The sequence below is a fragment of the Crotalus tigris genome, unplaced genomic scaffold, assembly GCF_016545835.1.
Source record: "Crotalus tigris isolate CLP2741 ecotype Arizona unplaced genomic scaffold, ASM1654583v1 scf7180000024439.5362192, whole genome shotgun sequence".
Taxonomy (NCBI): domain Eukaryota; kingdom Metazoa; phylum Chordata; class Lepidosauria; order Squamata; family Viperidae; genus Crotalus; species Crotalus tigris.
In genome coordinates this window covers 181624-202971 of record NW_024100609.1, presented here as the reverse complement: position 1 = coordinate 202971, position 21348 = coordinate 181624, and the positions used below count along the sequence as shown (strand labels likewise).

The window sequence follows — 21348 nt, the reverse complement described above, 5'->3', positions numbered from 1 at the left end:
TCCCATCAAAGTCCCAAGATGCAAGACTGTTGCATCTGAAATAGTGGAGACTAGGCCCTTTTAACCGTGCCTTAATTGACATTAAACTGATATCAATCAGCTCCCGTATGGAATACCAAAGATTACATAAGACAGTTCTAAAATATTGTAAAAAAGTGTCTGTCGGCAAGCTGTTCATTTGTGAGATCTGCACCAGAACTTCACCTTTTATTGTTGGCTTTCACTTCAGCTTCTTAAAATAAAGTGAAAATAAATATGAGAGTTATTTTCAGGATCCTTGATAAGAAGAGATAGTTAGATCTTCAGAGTAAGGAACTGTATGGCTTTATGCACCTGATTTCCTTTAATGATTTGTCCATAGGAAGAACTGGGTAAACAGTTCTATTTTAGTACTTAAAAGTTTTTCACACTTCATTACCATGAAAAAATATTTGTACCATATAGATTGCCCTGAATTGTGGCTAGGACTACCTTGGACAGACCTTTGGTTCCATTGAGATTAAACCTGTTATAGAATTGAGTATATTTCTGTCCTAGCTAAAAGTACAGTTCTTAACTTATAATAGCAATTGGGACTGGAATTTCTGTTGTTAAGTGATCTTGTTGTAAAATGAGGGTGTATGAGAAGCACTAGTTGGCAAGGAATTCCAAAGACTGGTCATAACCACCATTCAATGCCATCATAACTTCAAATGGTTGCTGGATGAATGGCTCAGGACAGCCTATATAATGTAGGTCTGTAGTCCTAAAGCAGGGGTAGGCAACCATGGCTCTTTTATGCTGGCTCAGGAATTCTGGGATTTGAAGTCCACGAGTCATAAAAGAGCCAAGGTTGCCTACCCCTGTCCTAAAGTATCAAGCCCTGCAACTCAAAGTTACCTGCTAAGGCTGAACAAACCATTCTGAAGAAGTGATTCTTTGAGCCTACTACTATATTTGGATCTCTCAGGCAGTCATCTCTCTTGAAGGTTTGGCCCAGCCAGTTCCGTGGCCTTTTCCTGGTCTTCTAGGTGTGTATATGCATACCCAGAAGATGTTTATGCCAAGATTGCCCTTAAAGCAAAGCAGTCCTGAACATCTTCCTAAAAGAACTCATAATTGTTTCCACTTTGCTAATTTGTAAGCATACGGCTATAAAAATGCCTCCAGTTTTATCGGTCTTTGTAAGAATTCTGTGGCTACATTCCAAAGCTGCCTTCTGTGAAAGAAGTCCCACTGAAATAAATTGCCACATCTTTTGAGTAAATACAATTAAAGTTGGATTTTTATTTAGAAATCAGTAATGTCTGTATCTCTCTATCTTTGGTTTAAAGAAATAGGCTGACTTACAAGTTATAAGGAAACAAGAATAACTTCTTTATCTAAGTTTTAAATCTTTTCAGCATTGAACAGCTGTATTAATTACTTTGTTCCAAATTATAGTCATCCCTAACATTTAAATTAGCAACCACAACTATTCAGGAACTAGTTTAGGTGTCTTACTATAACTCTTAGATCTATCCTCTTTGTTTTAAACAAAATACTTTATACTTGTAGCAGTAAGCTAGTGATTCAAAGGTGCATTTATATTGTAGTTCATGGTGAATGGTTTATAAATACTGCAGGTAAAGCAATTGAACTGTCTTGAAAATGTTGGATGGATTTTATTTTTCCAGGCATACATTTTACTAGCTATATAAATTTCAATGGGAGTAAGATTAATTTGGATTGAATCCAATTCTGTATGTTCTTTAATAAAACTTAAGGGTTTGTTGGTTTTTTTAAAAAAAATACATCTGATTGTTTTTCTTGGTCAAAAAGGTAAATAAAGATAGTGAATTTTCACTAACATTAAATCTCCTTCTTAAATTGCTGTTTCTGCAAAATAATTAATTTTGAACATTTGGGTTGCTGCTCTCACTTTTGTGCACATTTTCCACAAATGAGAGAATGCATGCTGAAAACGCCTTTTTTACTTTTTAGCCATGAGATCACAGTTTTGTGCCAAAAGGTAGAAATTGTATTTCGAAAAATACAGATGTATGAATATATTTTAAAGAGTGTCATAATGAATGATATCATGTACTTTTCAAGACACCGGAATATGCTAGATGTGACTCCATTTGTATTTTTCACAATTTTTTAGGCACGAGCCCTGACTCCACAAACTGCAGAAACAGAGGCAATACGATTTCTTGTTGGAACTCAGTCTCTTAAATATGATAACCAGGTAAACTTTTATGAATGTGGCACGAATGTAGAAAGAGAATTGCTTTGAAAACCTTTTAATTGAATAATATTTTTTTTCTGCCAAATTTTAAACAGAACTTTTGTTTATAAAATTAAATGTCATGTGATTTGGGAGACTAAAAAGCCCTGTTTGTGGTACTACCGTTAGTCCTCCATTTACAATGGTTCATTTAATAACCGTTCAAAATTACAACGGCACTGAAACAAGTGACTTTATGACCATTTTTCACACTTACGACTATTGAAGCATCCCCGTGGTCACGTGATTTACATTCGGATGCTTGACAACTGACTCACCTTTATGACAGCTCGTAAAAATGGGGCAAACTTAACAAATTTCTCACTTAACATGCATTTTGGCCTCAATTGTGGTAAGTCGAGGACTACCTGTAGTTAAGACTTGACTTAGAATGAGATTTGCAACTGAGGTTTATCTACATCAGTGGTTCCCAAGCTTTTCTATACCCCTCACCCCTAGAACGCTTCGGATATACTCTCGCGCCCCTTACAAAAGTTCAAAATAATGACAATGAATTATGTATATACACTATAATTTTGAAAACCCAAGTTTTTGCACTCCCTGGAATATTGTCTCGCACCCCCAGGGGGTGCCGGCACCCCTGGTTGGGAACCCCTGATTTCCATGATTAACATGATTAAGTGTAGCAAAAATTAGAAACTTTGAGAGAGACATTCAAGGACAAAATGGAAATTTAGTAGATAGTGGGAAGTGTAATGTTAGAAAATAACTTGGAAGAAGAGTCATTTTAACTTGAATGAACAGGGATGCATCATAGGAAAACCACGCTCACCCCATTGCTGGCAATGGCAAAAAAGTCGCGAGATGTCGCGATACGTCATGACATTGCGAGTTTGACACCCTTACTTTAGAAAGTAGCATCTTTTTTTCAAGGTCTGCCAGAAGTTGAAAAAGTCAGCTACTTTTATCAGCAGAGATATGCGGTCTCATGTAATATCTAAAACACTTTTCCTGAACTGTTTTCAAAGGGTTCCCAGTCTTCACGGCATTATCTTCAAGAGATGTATAGTATGTCTCATGTTAAAATAGACACAAAACGAAAAAACAAAATAGTTCGTGGGTAGAGTTGCTTAAGAATTATTTCATGGCATGAAGACATTTTCTTGATTGCAAACATAATTAATAAATATATCAACTTGCTGTCCATACATAGATGTGTAAAGTGTGAATGGCTAGCAAAATAACTTCCTGAAATTATTCTTTCTTGCCAGAGTAAGGCGAGCATTATGCAAAACAGAAAAAAAAATAATTGTTTCAGTTTACAAATCCATCCAAATAGTTTTTTTAAATTTTTTATTCTTCTTCTTTTTTGTTTGTTTGTTTGGGAGATACATGCAATGAGGATTTTGCTTTTAATCTCAAAAGACAAAATGATTCGGTTCAATCTGTAATTACAGAAAAAAATAGGTAAAGAGAACCTGAAGCATTTAAGATACCTTCAAATGCAAATCTTCCACTAAGTATAATATTTTCTCCAGCAAAATGAGTCATTTTGTTTATAGACTACTATAGGAGTGGGGTTGACAGGGCAAGCCAATTGTATATAAAATGAGGGCAAACCCACTCCCTTTGTAGCACTAATTATGTTACATATTTAGGTAATGTAATGTCTGCAAGAAAAACTACCAATTTCAAAGAGCAACAGAGATCCCACAGGACTTTAACAGCATCACTAATCTGGTCTGGAGATAGTGATATAAAGTTGGCTATCATCAACACATTGTTGATACAGAACCCCAAGATCTAGGATGGCTTCTTCCATTTTCATGTAAATTTTGAAGAGAAGGTGGGAAGAGGATTGACTACTATAGCACCCACAAGGGAATAGCCAGCAAGCTGATCTCTTCTCCTTCCCCCCTCCAACTGGAACTGGGAGGAGTAGAACCAGTCCAACAATCCTCAGGTCCTGGAGGTGATCCAGATGGATACTTTGGCTGATAGTATCAAAAGCCACTGAGAGATGTCAACTGACCAAGATGGCCACAGTTCTCCTATCCAGTTCCCTGCAAATTTGATTATTAACTGCATTCTATGTTCTCTCCATTCCATATCCAGGCCTGAACCCTGACTAAAGATGGTGCAGATAATCAATTTCTTCTATGGTGCTTTAAAAAACAAAAGGGGAAAAACTTGTCTTTCCTCTAGACTCTCAAAGCTACTTTCTCAAGAATCTCTCCTCAGTTTGTTCTTATAGCAATAACCGTCTGAGAACTAGCAATTGGTCCAAAGATCACCCAAGATTGATTAACCAGAAAAACCAATTCAGTTCTAAGTTTCTTGGACAGAGGGATAGTTTCAGGATCACGGGATGTGTTAGTATACACAACTTTATACTGCATTGGGGAGACCCTTGGAAGACTGCCTCCAGTTCTGGTCACCATGATACAAAAAAGATGTTGAGATGAAGAAAGGATTAGGGGAGACATGAAAGCAATCTTCCAGTACTTGAGGGGTTGTCACAGAGAAGAGAGGGGTCAACTAGTTCTCCAAAGCACAGGACAAGAAGTAACAGGTGGAAACTTATCAAGGAGAGAAGCAACCTGGAACTAAGGAGAATCTCCTGACAGTGAGAACAATTATTCAGTAGAACACTTGCCTCCAGAAGCGGTGGGTGCTCCATCACTGGACATTTTCAAGAAGAGACTGGACACCATTTGTCCAGGAAGGTATAGGGTCTCCTGCTTGAGTAGGGGTTGGACTAGAAGACCAACAAAGTCTCTTCCAACTCTCTTATTCTGACTCTCAGTGAGCTCCATGATAAAATAACATTAAGTTATCCCAATGCTTCACCCTAGTTCTTACTTGAATTGTCCCCAGCCAAACAATAGCAGTGAAATTTATTCTCCATGCTTATTTCTTTATGCCCTCAGAGTGTCTCTGGACCTCCTGAACATTCTTCAATGAAGAGGGCATTAAAACTGAAAACTTAACTCTTCATTTAAAGACACTGAGCCAAAGTGAGTCAGTCATGAAGACGACTGCAAGCCTGATGATATATAACACAGCTAAATAATTTAAAGCACTTTTTAAAAAGCAAATGAAAAGTAGCAGTTGACTCCTTAATGATTCCATAGTTTATAAAGTGGCCTAGCTCTGCAGAGCAAAAACAAAAAATATCAAGCAATTGCTGGCATTCACAACACTGTCTCTGGCCTCAGATGGATGCAATTTTTTTTAAAAAAACTTTACATTAAACTCAGTCATACAACATTTGAGTATTTGTCCAAATAATCTCATAGGCTCAGAAAAGCTGAGCAGGCTCCTCTCACCCCAGTAGGACAGATTTTTGTTGTTGCAAAGTCTTGGTACCCATCCTCAAAGTAGTGTATTTCATACTTACTGGGAGATGAACTAGATACTATATTATGTCATATTGCTGTTGGATGTTAAAGAGAAAACCAGGGATGAGGTGCTGTGGTATGTGATAGCCTTATGCCTTAGATCAGGGGTCCCCAACCCCAGGGCCATCAACCGTACCAGTCCATGGCCTCTTAGGAACTGGGCCGCACAGCTGGAGATGAGCAGCAGGTGAGTGAGCGAAACCGAAACCATTTCCCCCTCCCGTTCCTTGGAAAAATTATCTCCCATAAAACTGGTCCCTAGTGCCAAAAAGGTTGGGGGCCGCTGCCTTAGATAACATGTTAATTTCTTCCCATTGGATGGTTATAGATCTACAGTACTTAAGTCAGCCATGTTTGGTAAATCATCAGATAGTTATGTGCCTCAGTTCCTAAAGTTATTCTATGCTGTTAAATACTAAAATATTGCCCCGATTCAGACTTCCTGGTTGTATCTCGGCATTCTACCAATAATTTCTCTTTTTCCTATTCCTGCTTCCCTCTTATGAGTACCAGCATTAATAAGTGAGGTGTAGGGCACTTTCCCTGGATGCTAATGAGCAGATAGGGTTAATGGCCTTTGGCAGTGCTTGAAGCGATCAGCTATGGAGTCGGTGATTAATCTATAAGAAGTGTCATGAGCCTCTATCATGACTGCTTATAATTTAACAGAACTGATCTCTCTCAGCCTAGGTCAGGCAACGGTGGATCTTTGTACATTTCATGGCAGATGGCGGCTTGACATCTAGGTTGCAATTCAACTCTCAGGCGAAGAGCTATTGTGGGTGGAATCCCTTGAAGGAATCTTAACTCATAAAGCTTTGGGTTGGGGAGGGGAGTGAATTTCAACTGCATTCAGCTCATTAATATTCAGCTATCATAAGCAAGCTAGTGAAAATGGAGAGTGGAGGGGATAATCAAGGAGAATCCCACAGCATCTTCTGCTTTAATGCTGTTCATAGAGTGCTTGTCAGAGAAATAAAACATTTTGTGGGGTATTCTGCTACATAATTAAAGAGGGAAAAAAAGAATTGCAAATACTTGCAGTCCTGTTTCCATCCATGATTTTGTTTGCTTGTTTATTTTATGGCTTGAGATAACTAAACTGGGGGGATTGGGGGGTAGTGACAGTGTCTTGCAATATTGTGTTGTATTGTTACAGTAGACTTACAATATCTACAACTTTCCGTAGTATACAAATTTGGTTTTTTTTTAAAAAAATCTATTGTACTCCTACTCCGGGGGGAATGCAGTATTGCACATCTGCCAAGAATAATTTTTGTCACCTAGTCCAGGGTTATTTTGGTTTTGGTCTTTCATGGGAACTCAGGAATACAGTGTCTTTTTTGTGAAGATTTTGTAAAAGTTGTTGGACAGAGTTCTTTAGGAACTAGTTTGGGTGGCTGCCTTTAAAAAGGCTGTCATTCAACACAGCCTTGTCTCTGTCCCTCACCTTTCGTCCAGACCTTACTCTACTTGTCCTTCCACTTTAACAAGGATGGAGGAAAAGTCATTAGTCAAGGGTCAGAGAGAAAGTGTGTTGCAGGAAATCCTTAAAGTCTATGATTTCGACCTCAGCTACCAAGTTGTATTAGGGGAATTAGGCCAAAAGAAAAGGCTTTAGTAAACGTATAAATGTCTGATGTGGTTCTTTTGCATTGTCCTGAGAGCAGACTAATAAGAATTATTTTCTATCCTGCTGTTCTGTAAGGATTTCAGAAAAGAAAACTAGTTTATGAATCATATTAAAAGCCTCTTTGAATAGGTGGATTTTTTTCTAAGTGCATCTGAACATGAAAGGGGAAGTATAATGCTTTCTCTGAGATGGCCATATCAGAGCTTTGGTGTCACTATAAAAAATTTCTAACACATGTAGTCTATTAAATCTCTAAAGATGAAGCAGAGGCCAGAATTCAGAAATTATTTTTGGGCTCAAGCTTATACATATGGGAGAAGGTAGATTGATCTAGAGAAGTTCATGGAAAAATTATTCAAAATATATTGGTAAGATTTTTGGAGTAGATAAGTAAAAGTTTAGCAATAGTATCAGTAGAAAGACTTTAAAAAAAACTTCTAAAGATAAGCTGTGGAGTTGGAAGGATGCTTAGGGAGAACCGAGAATTTAATTCATACTAAAAAGAACTGCGTGCTCAATTTTACTGAACATACATTTCTAGACTGAACACTTGTTGACATACTCATTTTGTGTCCCAGCTTAAAGTGGACCAGAGGTTAGAATGAAATGAATCCAATATCTGAATGAATGTGATAGACTAGTGACCAAAGTCTTCATCGAGCTAAGAAACAAACCCCGAGGAAGATACAGTATGGAGGAGAGAGATGGGAACAAGGCAACACTAGACCAGAAACCTGAGACCAATAACTTTAGTTATTGTTTCCGTAATTCTTAGCCAGAGGTTTTAAAGTCTGGAGCTCTAGAGCCCTCTCTAGAAGTAGATGGTCAACTGTGTTCTTAAAGAACCCTCTTTGCGAGGATACCTGTTACTGATGAACAGTGATTTTACTTCCATATCTCTTCTGTGTTTGGCCTTTATGCTCCTCCCTCAAATGACTGCCTGAATCTGTGCCTATAGATTTCCTACACATAATCCTTGTGTTATGGTTCCGGCTAATGAAACATTTCAAAGAACTTCCAGGCATTATTTTCCTAAAAGTCTTTTATTGTTACAAAATGTCGGCACAGGCACAACGCCTAGGATCTAAGTTCTCTTCCTCTGAGCAGTTAAATTATCAGCATGTTCCCTCCCTAAATTAGCCGTCATATCTCACATTATCCAATTAGTGTGAAGGTCAAATGTTTTCTTCCTCTTTCTTTCCCGGCTTTATCCCCAACCCCCCTTCTGCTCTGTATTAACCCCATAATTACCAGACAGTTCTGCATATTGTCAAAAGCAAGAATATACAATATTTGCAGCGTTGACACCTTGACTTACAACTGTGCCTATCTTCTCCGATGTATACAAGCTTGAGCCCAGAAACAATTTCTGAGTCCTGGCCCCTGCTCCATCTCTAGAGATTTGATAGACTACATGCATTAGGAAGTTTTTACAGTTTAACTCATAAGCTACAATGACCTTTGAAAGGGTGCTTTATGGCCTGTAAAGTACTTCTGGCCATATAAAATGTTATGCTGCTCCTCCTCCCCTCCTCATCACCTGGTTGTCATCTGGGTACTTGGCAACCTGTTTACACTTCCAACCGATTGCCAAGTGCCTCAAAATCAAGTGATCACCACTTGCAATCTTCTCTGCCGGCGTCCCAAGAAAGTCAGTAGGGAAGCCATCCAGGAAGACTGCAAGTTGGTGTCACCTGCTAAGAGGACTCCAATTGTCTCTAGGGCAGTGGTTCTCAACCTGTGGGTCGGGACCCCATTTGGGGTCGAACCACCATTTCACAGGGGTCGCCAAACAACGCAGTCCGCCATTTTTTTCCCCTTTTCCTTAGCTGTGCTACTCCCTTTTATTCTATTGGCTTTCAAAAGCCAATAGGAATTGTCCAGGCTGTCTCTGCCCTGCTGAGCCCGTCAAAAGTCCCATTCTGCAAACGGTGCTGCACCAGTTGAGTAGTCCTCGACTTACGACCGGTTGAGTAGTCCTCGACTTACGACCGGTTGGGGGTCGCGGCATTAAAAAGGTTGAGAACCACTGCTCTAAGGGCTGGCTGAAAGAACTGCCCAGCAAAGGGAACTGAAGTCCTTTGGTGGGGCAGAGAAGTGCAATCCATTGAAGCATTCCCTCCCTGCACACAGAGGTGTGCAGAAACAGGGCTCAGATCCTGAAGATCTTAAATTCCCTTCCTTCACCCCACTGAAGCCCTTCCCTTTTGCCCATGGAGGGGAGCTGCCGTCCTTCTGCAGCAGCCCTCTAAAGATGAGAGTGAGACAAAAGCACGCAGGATTTTCAGCTCCTGAGTGGAGATACTTCCTTTCTCTAAAGTCAGCATGGGCTTCAACCTCTGGGAGAATGTCTAATCAAACGGTAGGCATATTTTGAGAGCAAAATAAACAAAATAATTCCATGTGAAATAAATGCTGAAAGTATTACTTGTACCAGCAATCCGATCAGAACATCCTCATAAGAAAAGAGAGAGCTGGCTTTCATCCTGTATAGAATGTTACTGCTGGACCAGAAAGTAAAGCTTGTCAAATATCCCCTTTAATTCTTTTCATGTCTCTTCACTAAATAATTGCAGGTAATAATAAATAACAATTATGGTTCATCGCACAGTCAGCCAGATGTTTAGACTGGGTTTGGCATTTTTATCCACCTCTCAAATCCTACCCAAGGACCTGGGATAGGCAGATGTTGGTATTATCTGTGACAATATGTTTAATGCCATTAAACAACAACATCTGTCCACCCCAGGTCCTTGGGAAGGACTCTAGGTGGACAAAACTGTCAAATCCATCTAAACATCTGGCTGACTCTACAACCAACAAAAAGTCCTCTGGAACGTATGACACACTATATTTAATAATACTTGTCCTTTGGATCTGATGCAGTTCTGAATCATCTTGCCAGGGGGAGGAAAGCAGCTGTGTCTGACTTTGAGGGACCCAAGATAGGGCAGAAGCCACTTCTAGTTTATGTGCTGAATGACCCTCTTTATATGGTTAGTAGGGGCACATAATACATGTTGGTAGAGCAAATTGAATTTTGATTTGTAGCTCACCTTTAGGGAATCAATTTCACTGCCAAGGAGACTGCTTTATAATTTCAACACGAGGCTTCTTGTTTTCTAAAGGAGGCTGTGAGAGCTAACAGACGAAGCAGCCAGCTTGGTAGAGTCTGCTGTGCTGTATTGTTTCAGTGGAGAAGTTGTTGAAGCTGTGCTTCTTATGCTAGCCACTGAAGAGGGTTTTTGTTTTACAGACATGCTGCTTAGTCAAGCATTGAGCAATAATTTGAGAGAACACCCGTCTCTCGATGCTGGTTCTGGCTTCCAGCTTGATTCTGTCCTAAATTGCCTCCTTTATTATGAACATAAGTAGAAGGAAATGAAAAAAGGGTTTTGTCTCAGGATAGTAAACTGTATAAAGAAATCTCCAGTAGCCTAGGTATTTCAAGACTTCTATTGTGCATGAAGATACTGGCTGGAGAATTTTTTTCCTACATTTTTTTCTAAGCTAGTATTCGTATAGTTCCCATCTAAGACAAACTGTAATAGGTCATACAATGTTTTCTGTAATATAATAGGTGGAATGATAAAAAAAATTATTATGGTGAGGCTTGCTTTGACTTTTGATTTTAGAGACCTTTGTACTGTTAGTTGTTGTTAATATATGCTACATATTTTAACTGTGTTTTTAATTTTTTTGCACTTTATTGGTGAACTGATGAAACACATTCCTTGCATGAGAAAAGAAAAGGCCTGGATAAAGTTATTAAAAACTTCCATTAATTTACTGAGCAATACCCGACTAGATTTATTAAGTTACTGAATTTGTATCTTTCTGTCCAGTCAAAAAAATAGGACTCGAGGGAGCTAACTATAAGAATATTTTTTTAAAAAAATTGAAATACCTTTAAAAACAAATAAATACAGCAGGCACTAGCAGAGTACATAAATTATCTTGCTAATTCAGCATTCCAAATAAAATAAAATATTTTCATCTGCTGGTATAGTGACAAGATAGGTAACAACTAGACTCCTTTGGCAGAGAGTCCAAAATTTTCAAGCTACCTTATACTTTCAAGTCCTCCCTCACAAATACAGGATATCTGTTTACAGTTGGACGGAGAGGAACTTCCCTTGAAGATCTTTTAAAAGTTTTAGCCATTGGTTTATTAATGGCAAATTCCAAAATTTGACAGAGTCTCTTCTGGTGATTTTCTATGTATGTTAAATTGCAAAAGGCAGAAGAGTCCAAGGGCTGTCATATTGAATTCCAGCATCATATTCTGTAATTGCTTATCTGAGAAGAAGTGAGGTACCTTGAAATTGCTGTCAATGCCACATCCCATCTAAGTGGTTCAGATGGATGCCAGAGTGGATGTATCAAAGTCATCGTGAAGCCAACATTCTAGTTCTAAATGTACATCATCCAGAGAGGCACTAAAACACTCTCCAGAAGCTAACTTGAAATGGATCTAGAGAAGCCATATAATCCATAGATAACTGGAGATGGGATGTTTCCCCCAAATCTAGCACCTTATTCAAGAATGAAATATTAAGAGTCTGGATCCAGCATAGTGAAGTATAGAAGGGTTTTTTTGTTTATTTAATGAAAGTAATCACTACAAGGTCTGGTTCTTACCTCTCCAAAATGAAAACTACTCCATCATAACTGGATAGTACCAACTTATTAAGGCTGTACAGAGATCACAGGAAATGAAATGACTGACCAAATGTACATGCGTGCAGAGACAGCTAAAGGTAGTTCAAAACAATGGGCTTTACATGTTCTCTCTTTCATTATGAAGCACATCTTTTAAAGGGTTTGCACAGCCCTAAAAGTTATATCCAGTGAACAGATATTAATTACTCTCTTTTATTGGTCAATGCCTGAAATAAAGTTCTGTCAATTAATGTCTATGGAGATTCTCAGTCATCCAGGTCATAGTTATCCCAAAGATGCTTTTTCACGAGGAAACTGGACTTTCTTGTTTTTCTTTGAAGACGTTTCGTTTCTCATCCAAGAAGCTTCTTCAGCTCTTCAAAGAAAAACAAGAAAGTCCAGTTGCCTCGTGAAAAAACATCTTTGGGATTCTGTCTGTTAAATACAATAAAAAATCCAGTCTGCATGGATTAAAAAAAAAAGATTACATTTCTGTATGTTGTACAAGTGGCTGATATCCTCCTGCATATCTAAGTATAATTGATTTTGACTACTTAAAAAGTCGAGCTTGCTGATTTGTAAATACAATGCTAATAAAAAAATGGCTTGCTTGCTATGATCACCATCGTAACATTTAGTAGACCAGTTGCCTTTTAAACCGCTGGTAAATTACAGCTACCAGCAGCCTGAGCCAGTACTATACAGGCAATAATGAGAATTGCTTTCAACAATATCAGGAAAACCTCAGTTTCCTGTCCTGTGATGTGACTGGCTTCTCTTTGTTTGAATTACCCAGTTCATTTCATTTCAATTAGCTCTCTTGAACATCAGGGAGCTTAATTTTCTGCTTAGTAGGAGAGAGAATTCATAATATTTCAAATTGCATGAAACATTTCTATGTTCCAAGGGCCAGTCAAGATCATTTTCACATTCCAATGGACCAGCAGGTAGTTCTTACCAGGAAATGCTAAGATAAGAACCTGATCTGTCTAGGAGGCATCACGTTTAGAGCTTCTAAAGAGGCAAGGCGGCAAGGTGGTAAACACATTTTGAGTTACCTGGGAAAGGATCAGTTCTTCCTCTCCTAGTATGAAAGTTGGTTTGAATTATGATCATATTTTCCTAGTGGATAAGTTCTCAACCTTTTTAATGCCGCGACCCCCAACCGGTCATAACTTGAGGACTAAACAACTGGTCGTAAGTCGAGGACTAAACTGGTCGTAAGTCGAGGACTATCCAACCGGTCATAAGTCGAGGACTTTCCCTGCCCGGGAGTGCTGTGCATGCGTGGTGCCGCTCCCTGCGCCGGCCGAGGCGTAGCTGGCAAGCGGCAGAGACGGAGCAGGCCGACCACCGGCTGGGCCACCAGCTGGCCCAGCCCAAGGGAGGTAAGGCACCCACCGGGCCCCATGCATGCCAGCAACCCTCCCTGTGCCCGGTGGCCTCCCACCTCCCACCCCGGCCCTCTTTTACTTACATTTTTAGTAGTTGCTCAGCAGGGAGGGATGGAAGCTTCCAGACAGCTCGCCTTCGCTGCAGACAACTTGCAGCACCGTTTGCAGACTGGGGCTTTTGGTGGGCTCAGCAGGGCAGAGACAGCCTGGACAATTCCTATTGGCTTTTGAAAGCCAATAGAATTGGACTCTATTCAAGAGAGTCTATTCTATTAGCTTTCAAAAGCCAATAGAATAAAAGGGAGTAGCACAGCTAAGGAAAAGGGGAAAAAAATGGCGGACTGCATTGTTTGGCGACCCCCGTGAAATGGTTGTTCGACCCCAAATGGGGTCCCGATCCACAGGTTGAGAACCATTGTCCTAGTGACTATCTTCAGTGATAAAAAGACTAGAAGTGGATTGTGGAAATTATTTGTTGCACCTCTTTAATTGTATCAGATAGTCTTGAGTATCTAAATGGTTGGTGTTCAAGTTTTAAACTTAGTAGAAATATTTAGCTTAATATTCATATTTGTTATAGATGTTTTATCGCTTTACCTATTTATCCTGAAGTTGGAAATACTAACGTTCATAATATAATGGGGTCAGTCCAGGAACTTACTTTGTTTTTAACGATAGGTGCAACTTTTTCTTAATTAAATAAAACTCATGCTACGTTTCCCTGTCTTGAAAATACCTTAAAAATTAAAATAAATGTTGATTGTTCTTGTTTTCAATTTACAGATTCACATCATTGATTTTGATGATGAAAATAATATTATAAACAAAAATGTTCTTCTGCACCAAGTTGGTGAAATTTGGCACATAAGTGCCAGTCCAGCAGATAAAGGTGTATTTGCAACCTGCTATAATAAAAGTAAGTGTAATTTTCTTGCTATTATTATTTCCATGAGAAGCTGGTAGCTGGTTATTTGGCAGCATATGTACAGTTTCTAACCCTATTTATATGAATTCTTCTTACAGTTGAAATTAAACCACCCTGTTAAAGCATATATTTGAGGGGGCGGGGGGAAATGAGACGTTCCAATAACCGTACAAACATAAAATTTGCAAGTGAAATATATTCCCTCCTATTTAAGCAGTTACATATATCTAGAGAGGAAGAGGACATCCTCATGGGATTTCATGAATCTTCAATGAGTGTTCTGCCTCAATCAGTTATATAATGATGTGTGAAATAATGGAATCCAGTTTGTATCCTCAGCACGTGCTTTCTACCTATTTTCCTAGCCAAACGAAAGTTGCACAGGGAAAATAAAGGTCCGTTCTGAATCCCCTGTTTTTAAAATGCATTCTGTGACAGCAGTCCCCAAGATTTCTGGCTCTGGACTGGCAGAGGAGGGAGAGGAGATGGTTTCATGCACACCCTCCATTTCCACAAATGGAGCTTCTTGGCCCAGTACCGAGCCACAGACCAGGGTTGGAGATTCCTGTGCTATAGTATCATTGGATATCCAATTTCTTCCTATCTTTTGAATTTGAATGGGCGCTCACAGAATAAAACTGTTTTCAGCTGAGCTCTACTCCTGGGGAATGCATGTACACAGCGTCAGATGGACAAGGTAGCCATTGTCAAGGTTCAATATTATATCTGGGAAAGAACAAGACATGCTTGATTCTGAGTGAGTAGAACTGTGGAAAGTCATATTCCTTCTTTAAAGCTGCTAGATCGTTATAACTTGAATTGCACTAAATCTTCTCGCTTTGAGAAGGTGAAAAGGCAGAAAGGATAGTAGATCATTCCGGGACCTGAGTAGTTGGCAAAATTGGAACAATGAAGAGCTGACAGAGCACTGAACAGAGATGAAGTTCAATCAATGTATATCCTTCATTACTTAATTTTCACAGATCTCATTAAAAACTTGAGAGCTCAGAGAGTACTATGGACTTAGGGGTAAACTGCTAATTTATAACAATTATCCTCCACCTGAATGAAACAAACAGAAAATTGAAAAGACATCAGGTTCTTCTAGCATCTTATAACTAATGTTCATAGAATTGAAAAAGTAATTTAAGTTGTGATAGCATGTAATCCCTGTCAAAATTGCATTATATATAATCATTAGTGAAGATACTGCTTTGTGCAAATCTAGATATGGAGTGCAAAAAGTGGCCCCTTTCCCTGTAGCTAATTTTCCAGTGGACTAAACTACATAGAGCACTCTGAGAAATGAGGATAAAACCCATGCTGATTCTCATTATTTTTTTACCATCCTTATCTGCTAACTCTTCTGCAGTATGACTTGTGTGTAAAACAAACACAAACAGAAAAGTTATTGCAGCTGCTATAAAATCAGTAGGTGAAACTTTCCATGATGTCTCCAAGAAACTTTGTACAATTTCAATTTTAAAAGCTCTTTGGAATTGTGACATAATTTTTGGATGAAACTCCATCTGGCCTCTCGATCCATTTAAGGTTGGAGAAAAGTCTTCAGAGATGGAGTGTAGTTGTAGTAGTATGTTCCGTACACATCAGCTCTTCTCCTCCCCTCTTCTGCCCTTCCCTCAAATTCTGGAGAATTTAGCATAACACACAGCAAAATAATGTTCCACTTGTATTTTTTTTCCCCTTTCAATTATACTCATCATAATAATGGTCTGTTTTGCTTTATATTAATCCAATCATCTTTGTATCTCTCTGAAGAGGTTTTAGTGTTTGGATGACTGGCCATTCACTCTCTCTTAGCCCAAACCATCTCATAGGGTTCTTATGGGAAAAAAATAGGAGGAGGAAGGAATATTAGGTATGTTTACCACCTTGAGTTATAAAAATAATAAAGATGGGATATAAATAAATAGATAAAATATATTTTATATATGTATGCATGATATTAGCTTGATGAACCATGTTATACCAGAGACTCTAAAAGGTATTTAAGGTTTATCCTGGAACAAATCACAGTATAACAACAAGAAACAATGCATCTGTCAACAGTGACAAACCAGGGGCAAGATATTACTTTTTCTCTCACAAACATTAAATAGTATTTTTCTTCTTTCCTTTCATGATAGTATTAAATGTCTGCATATTAATTTTATAACATATTGGTATAAAATTATTTGCACAGAGACATTTTTGATTGTTAATACAAGAAAATAGTTTATGTAGTATAAAATGTTATCGGCTTATAAAATGATTGAGTTTTACAAAAATGGGATGATTTATGTTCATTTTCAAATATATTTATTTAATGTTTTCAGTTACCAAAGAAGATTATGTCACTAGGATGTAATCTTAGTAAGATTTGCTTTACATGAGATGGGTGGCCATTTATATTTGATTGATTAATTACATTAAAAGCTAAGAAAGAAAACAGTGTTTTCCTGAAGCATGTTAGGTGTTAATAAATATGTTTTTTCTGAAAATGCTATTTTCTGTAATCATTTGTGACATCATATGTGGTGATTATTTCTTAGCAAGACCTCTAGAAAGTGCCCAGGTTCATAAAGATGCTTATAATCTATCCCACAGAAATTCAGAGATGGGGGGGGGGGATTCTGCTCATTTTGATCCTTCTTAATGGCTTACACTCTCTGTTTTTCAAAAAAAAACCTTTGACTCGTGAGTAATAAGGCCTGGCCAGGCCTTCTCCACAAAATAAAACAACTTCCCCGCTCATCTTCCATAAGCTATTATAATCCCTCTAGTGATCAGAGAACAAAGGCCAGGAATGTGTGGAGGATTTTTCTCCCATTGGTTTCTGATCTGAAGCATCTTTCCCTGAAGCTATTGTTGTCCCTCTTGGGTCAAAACAGGAGTGTTTTTCCTCCACCATCCCTATTAGGAGATAATAGCAGCTTGAAGAGTGGGATTTTGATTTCAAAAATAGCTTAAAGGAAAAGTTGTCCCACTTCCCATCCTTCTCCTGTTCTCTCCGCTGTGATCTAGCTGCTGAATCAGGGTATAATATTTTTCAGACATGGTTACGTGAACAAGTGTGTTTATTTAAATAAGATGTAAAGTTTTAAAAATAACAAAAACATCAAGCTGATCTCTGGTCAGTGTTTACAATGCTTGTTCTATAAAAGTCATAATAAACTACAGGTTATCTTTTTTTTTAAAAAAAAATCATCTTTAAGATCAGCTAGCATAATGATGTTTGACCAAATAGATTTTTCCAAAATACTGTAGGGAAAAAATTTTTTTCTATCTTAATGGATATTTTAAACAAATTTCATAGCCCTGTAACTTGAAATTCTGGAATGCTATACCAAAGAGGTAATTAGGTTAACTTGGATAATAGAAACATACCTTAAAATTCAATAAATGTTATAACAGAAAAAGAGAATAATGTGCTGCAACACTTTCCAGGTCATGTTATCCAGGAATTAAAATCCCAAGCTATCTGGAGCTACCATACTTGGGAAGGCAGATGTAATATGTGATTGGAAAAACCTCTGTTGCAGAGCATCTGTCCAAAAGTAGAGCATGTTGAGGTAGAGCTTTCCTCTTCCCAGCTGTCCTCAAATTCTAAGCCAAGATGCTTCTGCTCCAGTGACCATAACTCTGTGAGGGAACCACTAAAGGTAGTCCTGGACTTACAACAGTTCATTTAGGGCAGGGGTTCTCAACTTTGGCAACCTTAAGACTTGTGGACTTCAACTCCCAGCTTTGCTGGCTGAGGAATTCTGGGAGTTGAATTCCACAAGTCTTAAAGTTGCCAAGGTTGAGAACCCCTGATTTAGGGTCTGTTGGAAGTTACAACAGCACTGAAAAAAGTGACTTTATGACCATTTTTCACACTTACGACCATTAACGCCTCCCCATAGTCATGTGATTTACACTTGGACGCTTGACAACTGACTCACATTTACGACAGTTGCAGTGTCCCAGAGTCACGTGGTCTCCTTTTGAGACCTTCTGACAAGCAAAGTCAACGGGGAAGCCAGATTCACTTAACAACCGTGTTACTAATTTTAAAACTGCAGTGACTCACTTAACAAATGTGGCGAGAAAAGTCATAAAATGGGGCAAAACTCACTTAACCAATTTCTCACTTAAGAACATAAATTTTGGGGTTCAATTGTGGTCGTAAGTTGAGGACCGCCTGCACTCTGCCTGGACTTAACCCCCAGTTTCAGCAAATAAGGATCATCCGAGTCTTTAGTTGGAAGCCCTAGAAATGATGCCAGTTCTTATAGATAATATGGAGCTGTGACAGGACTCCATGTAAATCAGCCTCCCATATTCTATAATACAACCAAAGGAATCTGTTTGCTCCAACAGAGAGACAGAAGGGGCACAATAAAGATGATTTCACAGGAAATCTGCTACTTGCTAAGCCACCTCCATTTTTAAAAGTAGGACAGTTTCATAAGGTCTGACACTGGTAGCTGCAGAAACGCCGATTTATCACATCAACTTGACAGTTTGGGAAATTAAGTCTGCTCCTCCCCTCCCCTTCACTTTTCACCTCTTCCTTCTGTGGAAAATCCTTGGAGGGCAGAGACTGGCATTGCCACCTGCCCTCTCCTCTGGGGTGAAAGCCTTTGTCCCCGAGAGAGCGAGCAGCTGGCCCAATCGCGATGTAAGTTACACCTCTCCGCTTCAGCCTCGCTGGCTCAATGTGCAAGGTAGCAGAATTAATAATACTTTGGGGATCTCACATTTGCATTGCCTGACTTTATGGAAAGGGGGAAAGAGGAAGAAATGTGCAGTCTGGCATTTCATTAAGGCTTCCGTGCACACGTTTCGGCAACTTTAATATGGCTGCACTTGCTTGTCCTGTTCAGGCTTAAAAGGGCCGTATTCTAATGCTCTTATGGAAAGGCAGTGGGAAGAGGTCAAGGGTCATTTTTGGCACCCACAAGGGTGAGCCGGTGGAGGTCACGAGGGATGCTTCAGTCCGACTGAAGAAGAGCTGATCCACCGTGGAGCTGCAACACACCCTGTCTTGTATAAAACAAATGGGGTGAGGAGGGGAAGTGGCAAGATGATTCAAAGGCATCTGCTATAAATATTTCAAACCCATCCCTGCAGGAAATAGCTCAGTTCAGAGCTCTTCCCTCCAAAAAGTCAGGATTTGCTCCAAAGTAGACTTTCCGTAATACGTGCTTTTCAAAGGGAGGAGTAGGAGTGCTGATCTCCTGCCGGGCCTTCTCAAACAATGGCAAGTCTGGATGTGATGATGGCAGCTGCCAGAAGAGGGCATAGTCCTGTAATTGTAGGCGATGCTCTCTTTGTTTCGGTGAACTGCTTTGCAGTAGCGTTCAGAGGGTAGGGAAGGTTTGGTGGCAGATAACCTGTCATGAGAGGTCCTGATATACCACTGGTTCTGTTTTACTTTACAAATAAGCAGGCCCTGTTGCCTTCTCTATTGTCAGATTTCACAAATTCAGCATGAAGAATGTAATGCTGCAATGTCTAAGATACTCCTCCTTTACACACCTACAACAGCCCCCTCCCACATTGCCAGGTTGCCTGAGAGACAGTGAAGGGGAGCCTACAGGTTCCCCAGGCGGGATAGATTTTCTTTTGCTGTTGATGCTGTAAAGCAAGTACAACCTAGGCACAATCATTCCTTTCCGATGAAAAAGGAAGTACTATTATTGTTAAATAAAGAGTAGCATTAGCAGCACTGATTTCTGGATGTGTCAGAAATACAGCAAATTCCATAGTGGACTTCTTTTTTCTTTTTCTTTCTGGCTGCTAACAACACTGTATATACTCGTGGGTAGGCCAAGAATATTAGGTCCAAAATACATAAAAAAAAAATCAGGTTCGGATTATCCACAGATGGATTTATCTGTGGGTATATATGGTAATTTTTTTTAAGTACCTGTATTTGCCTAGATCAGTGGTTCTCAACCTTTTTAATGCCGTGACCCCCAACCGGTTGTAAGTCGAGGACTACTCAACCGGTTGTAAGTCAAGGACTACTCAACTGGTGCAGCACCATTTGCATAATGGGACTTTTGGCGGGCTCAGCAGGGCAGAGACAGCCTGGACAATTCCTATTGGCTTTTGAAAGCTAATAGAATTAGACTCTATTCAAGAGAGTCTATTCTATTGGCTTTCAAAAACCAATAGAATAAAAGGGAGTAGCACAGCTAAGGAAAAGGGGGAAAAAAATGGCAGACTGCGTTGTTTGGCGACCCTCGTGAAATGGCCGTTCGACCCTAAATGGGGTCCCTACCCACAGGTTGAGAACCACTGGCCTAGATATATAGTCATGCAGGCCACATGACCACGGAAGCATCTTTGGACAATGCTGACTCCCTAGGAAATGGAGATCTCGAGCACTGCACCCTAGCGTTGGACATGACTGAACAGGGGAAATAGTTACCTTTCCCCTTTTAATTTTTATATACAGTATGAGAACCAGTTTGGCGTAGTGGTTAAAGCATGAGGCTAGACCCAGACCAGAGTTATAGTTCCACCTTAAGCACTAAGCCAGTTGGGATCTAACCATGGGCCGGTCACTGTCTCTCAACCCTAGGAAGGAAAAACTGGCAAACTGCTTCTGAAATATCTTGCCAAGAAAACAGTGAGGATTAGTTCAGGAAGTTATCAGAAGACAAAAAACTGACTTGAAGGCACAAGTGTAAAAATATATATTTCCCATATATATTTCCAGTTATGCCTGTCTGCAGATAAGAAAATACCATGAGAAATCTGAATTATAAATATTAAAATAGAGGATTCTTTGGATTTACTGAAGTGAATCTATGCCAGAAATCTTCTGGGGGAGATACCTTGCTTCTTCCTTCCATATTATATATCAAAATAAGATCTAAAAACTGTTCCATAATTCTAAAACTGGGAGTTCATATCCTTATAGAGAGCCTTGCTCTAAAGTCACTACAAGGAATTGCACAATTGCATCTTTTCAGCAACTGTGTGGGTTTCCTAGAAAATATTTCCATATCTACATTTACTGAGATGTGATTGAATATATTTAAAACCATGTTTAAATTAGCAACTAATGTCAAATCAAAAAATTGAAAGCAACAAAACTGCTTGGAAACTACTCCAGATTGTCTCTATAC

At 39.2% G+C, this 21348-nt stretch overlaps 1 protein-coding gene across 2 annotated transcripts in view; it reads left to right on the top strand.

The window, feature by feature from the left end:
- The window catches only part of EIPR1 (EARP complex and GARP complex interacting protein 1), a 68116-nt gene that overhangs the window by 1494 nt on the left and 45274 nt on the right, over nt 1-21348 (top strand). For both annotated transcript variants that reach the window (XR_005555278.1, XM_039331929.1), the window contains exons 2-3: nt 2126-2209; nt 14083-14215. Coding sequence is in view for 1 of the 2 variants with exons in the window: in XM_039331929.1 (XP_039187863.1) it covers nt 2126-2209; nt 14083-14215 (217 nt within the window). In the remaining variant the exon portion in view is untranslated. The remainder of the gene's footprint in view (nt 1-2125; nt 2210-14082; nt 14216-21348) is intronic.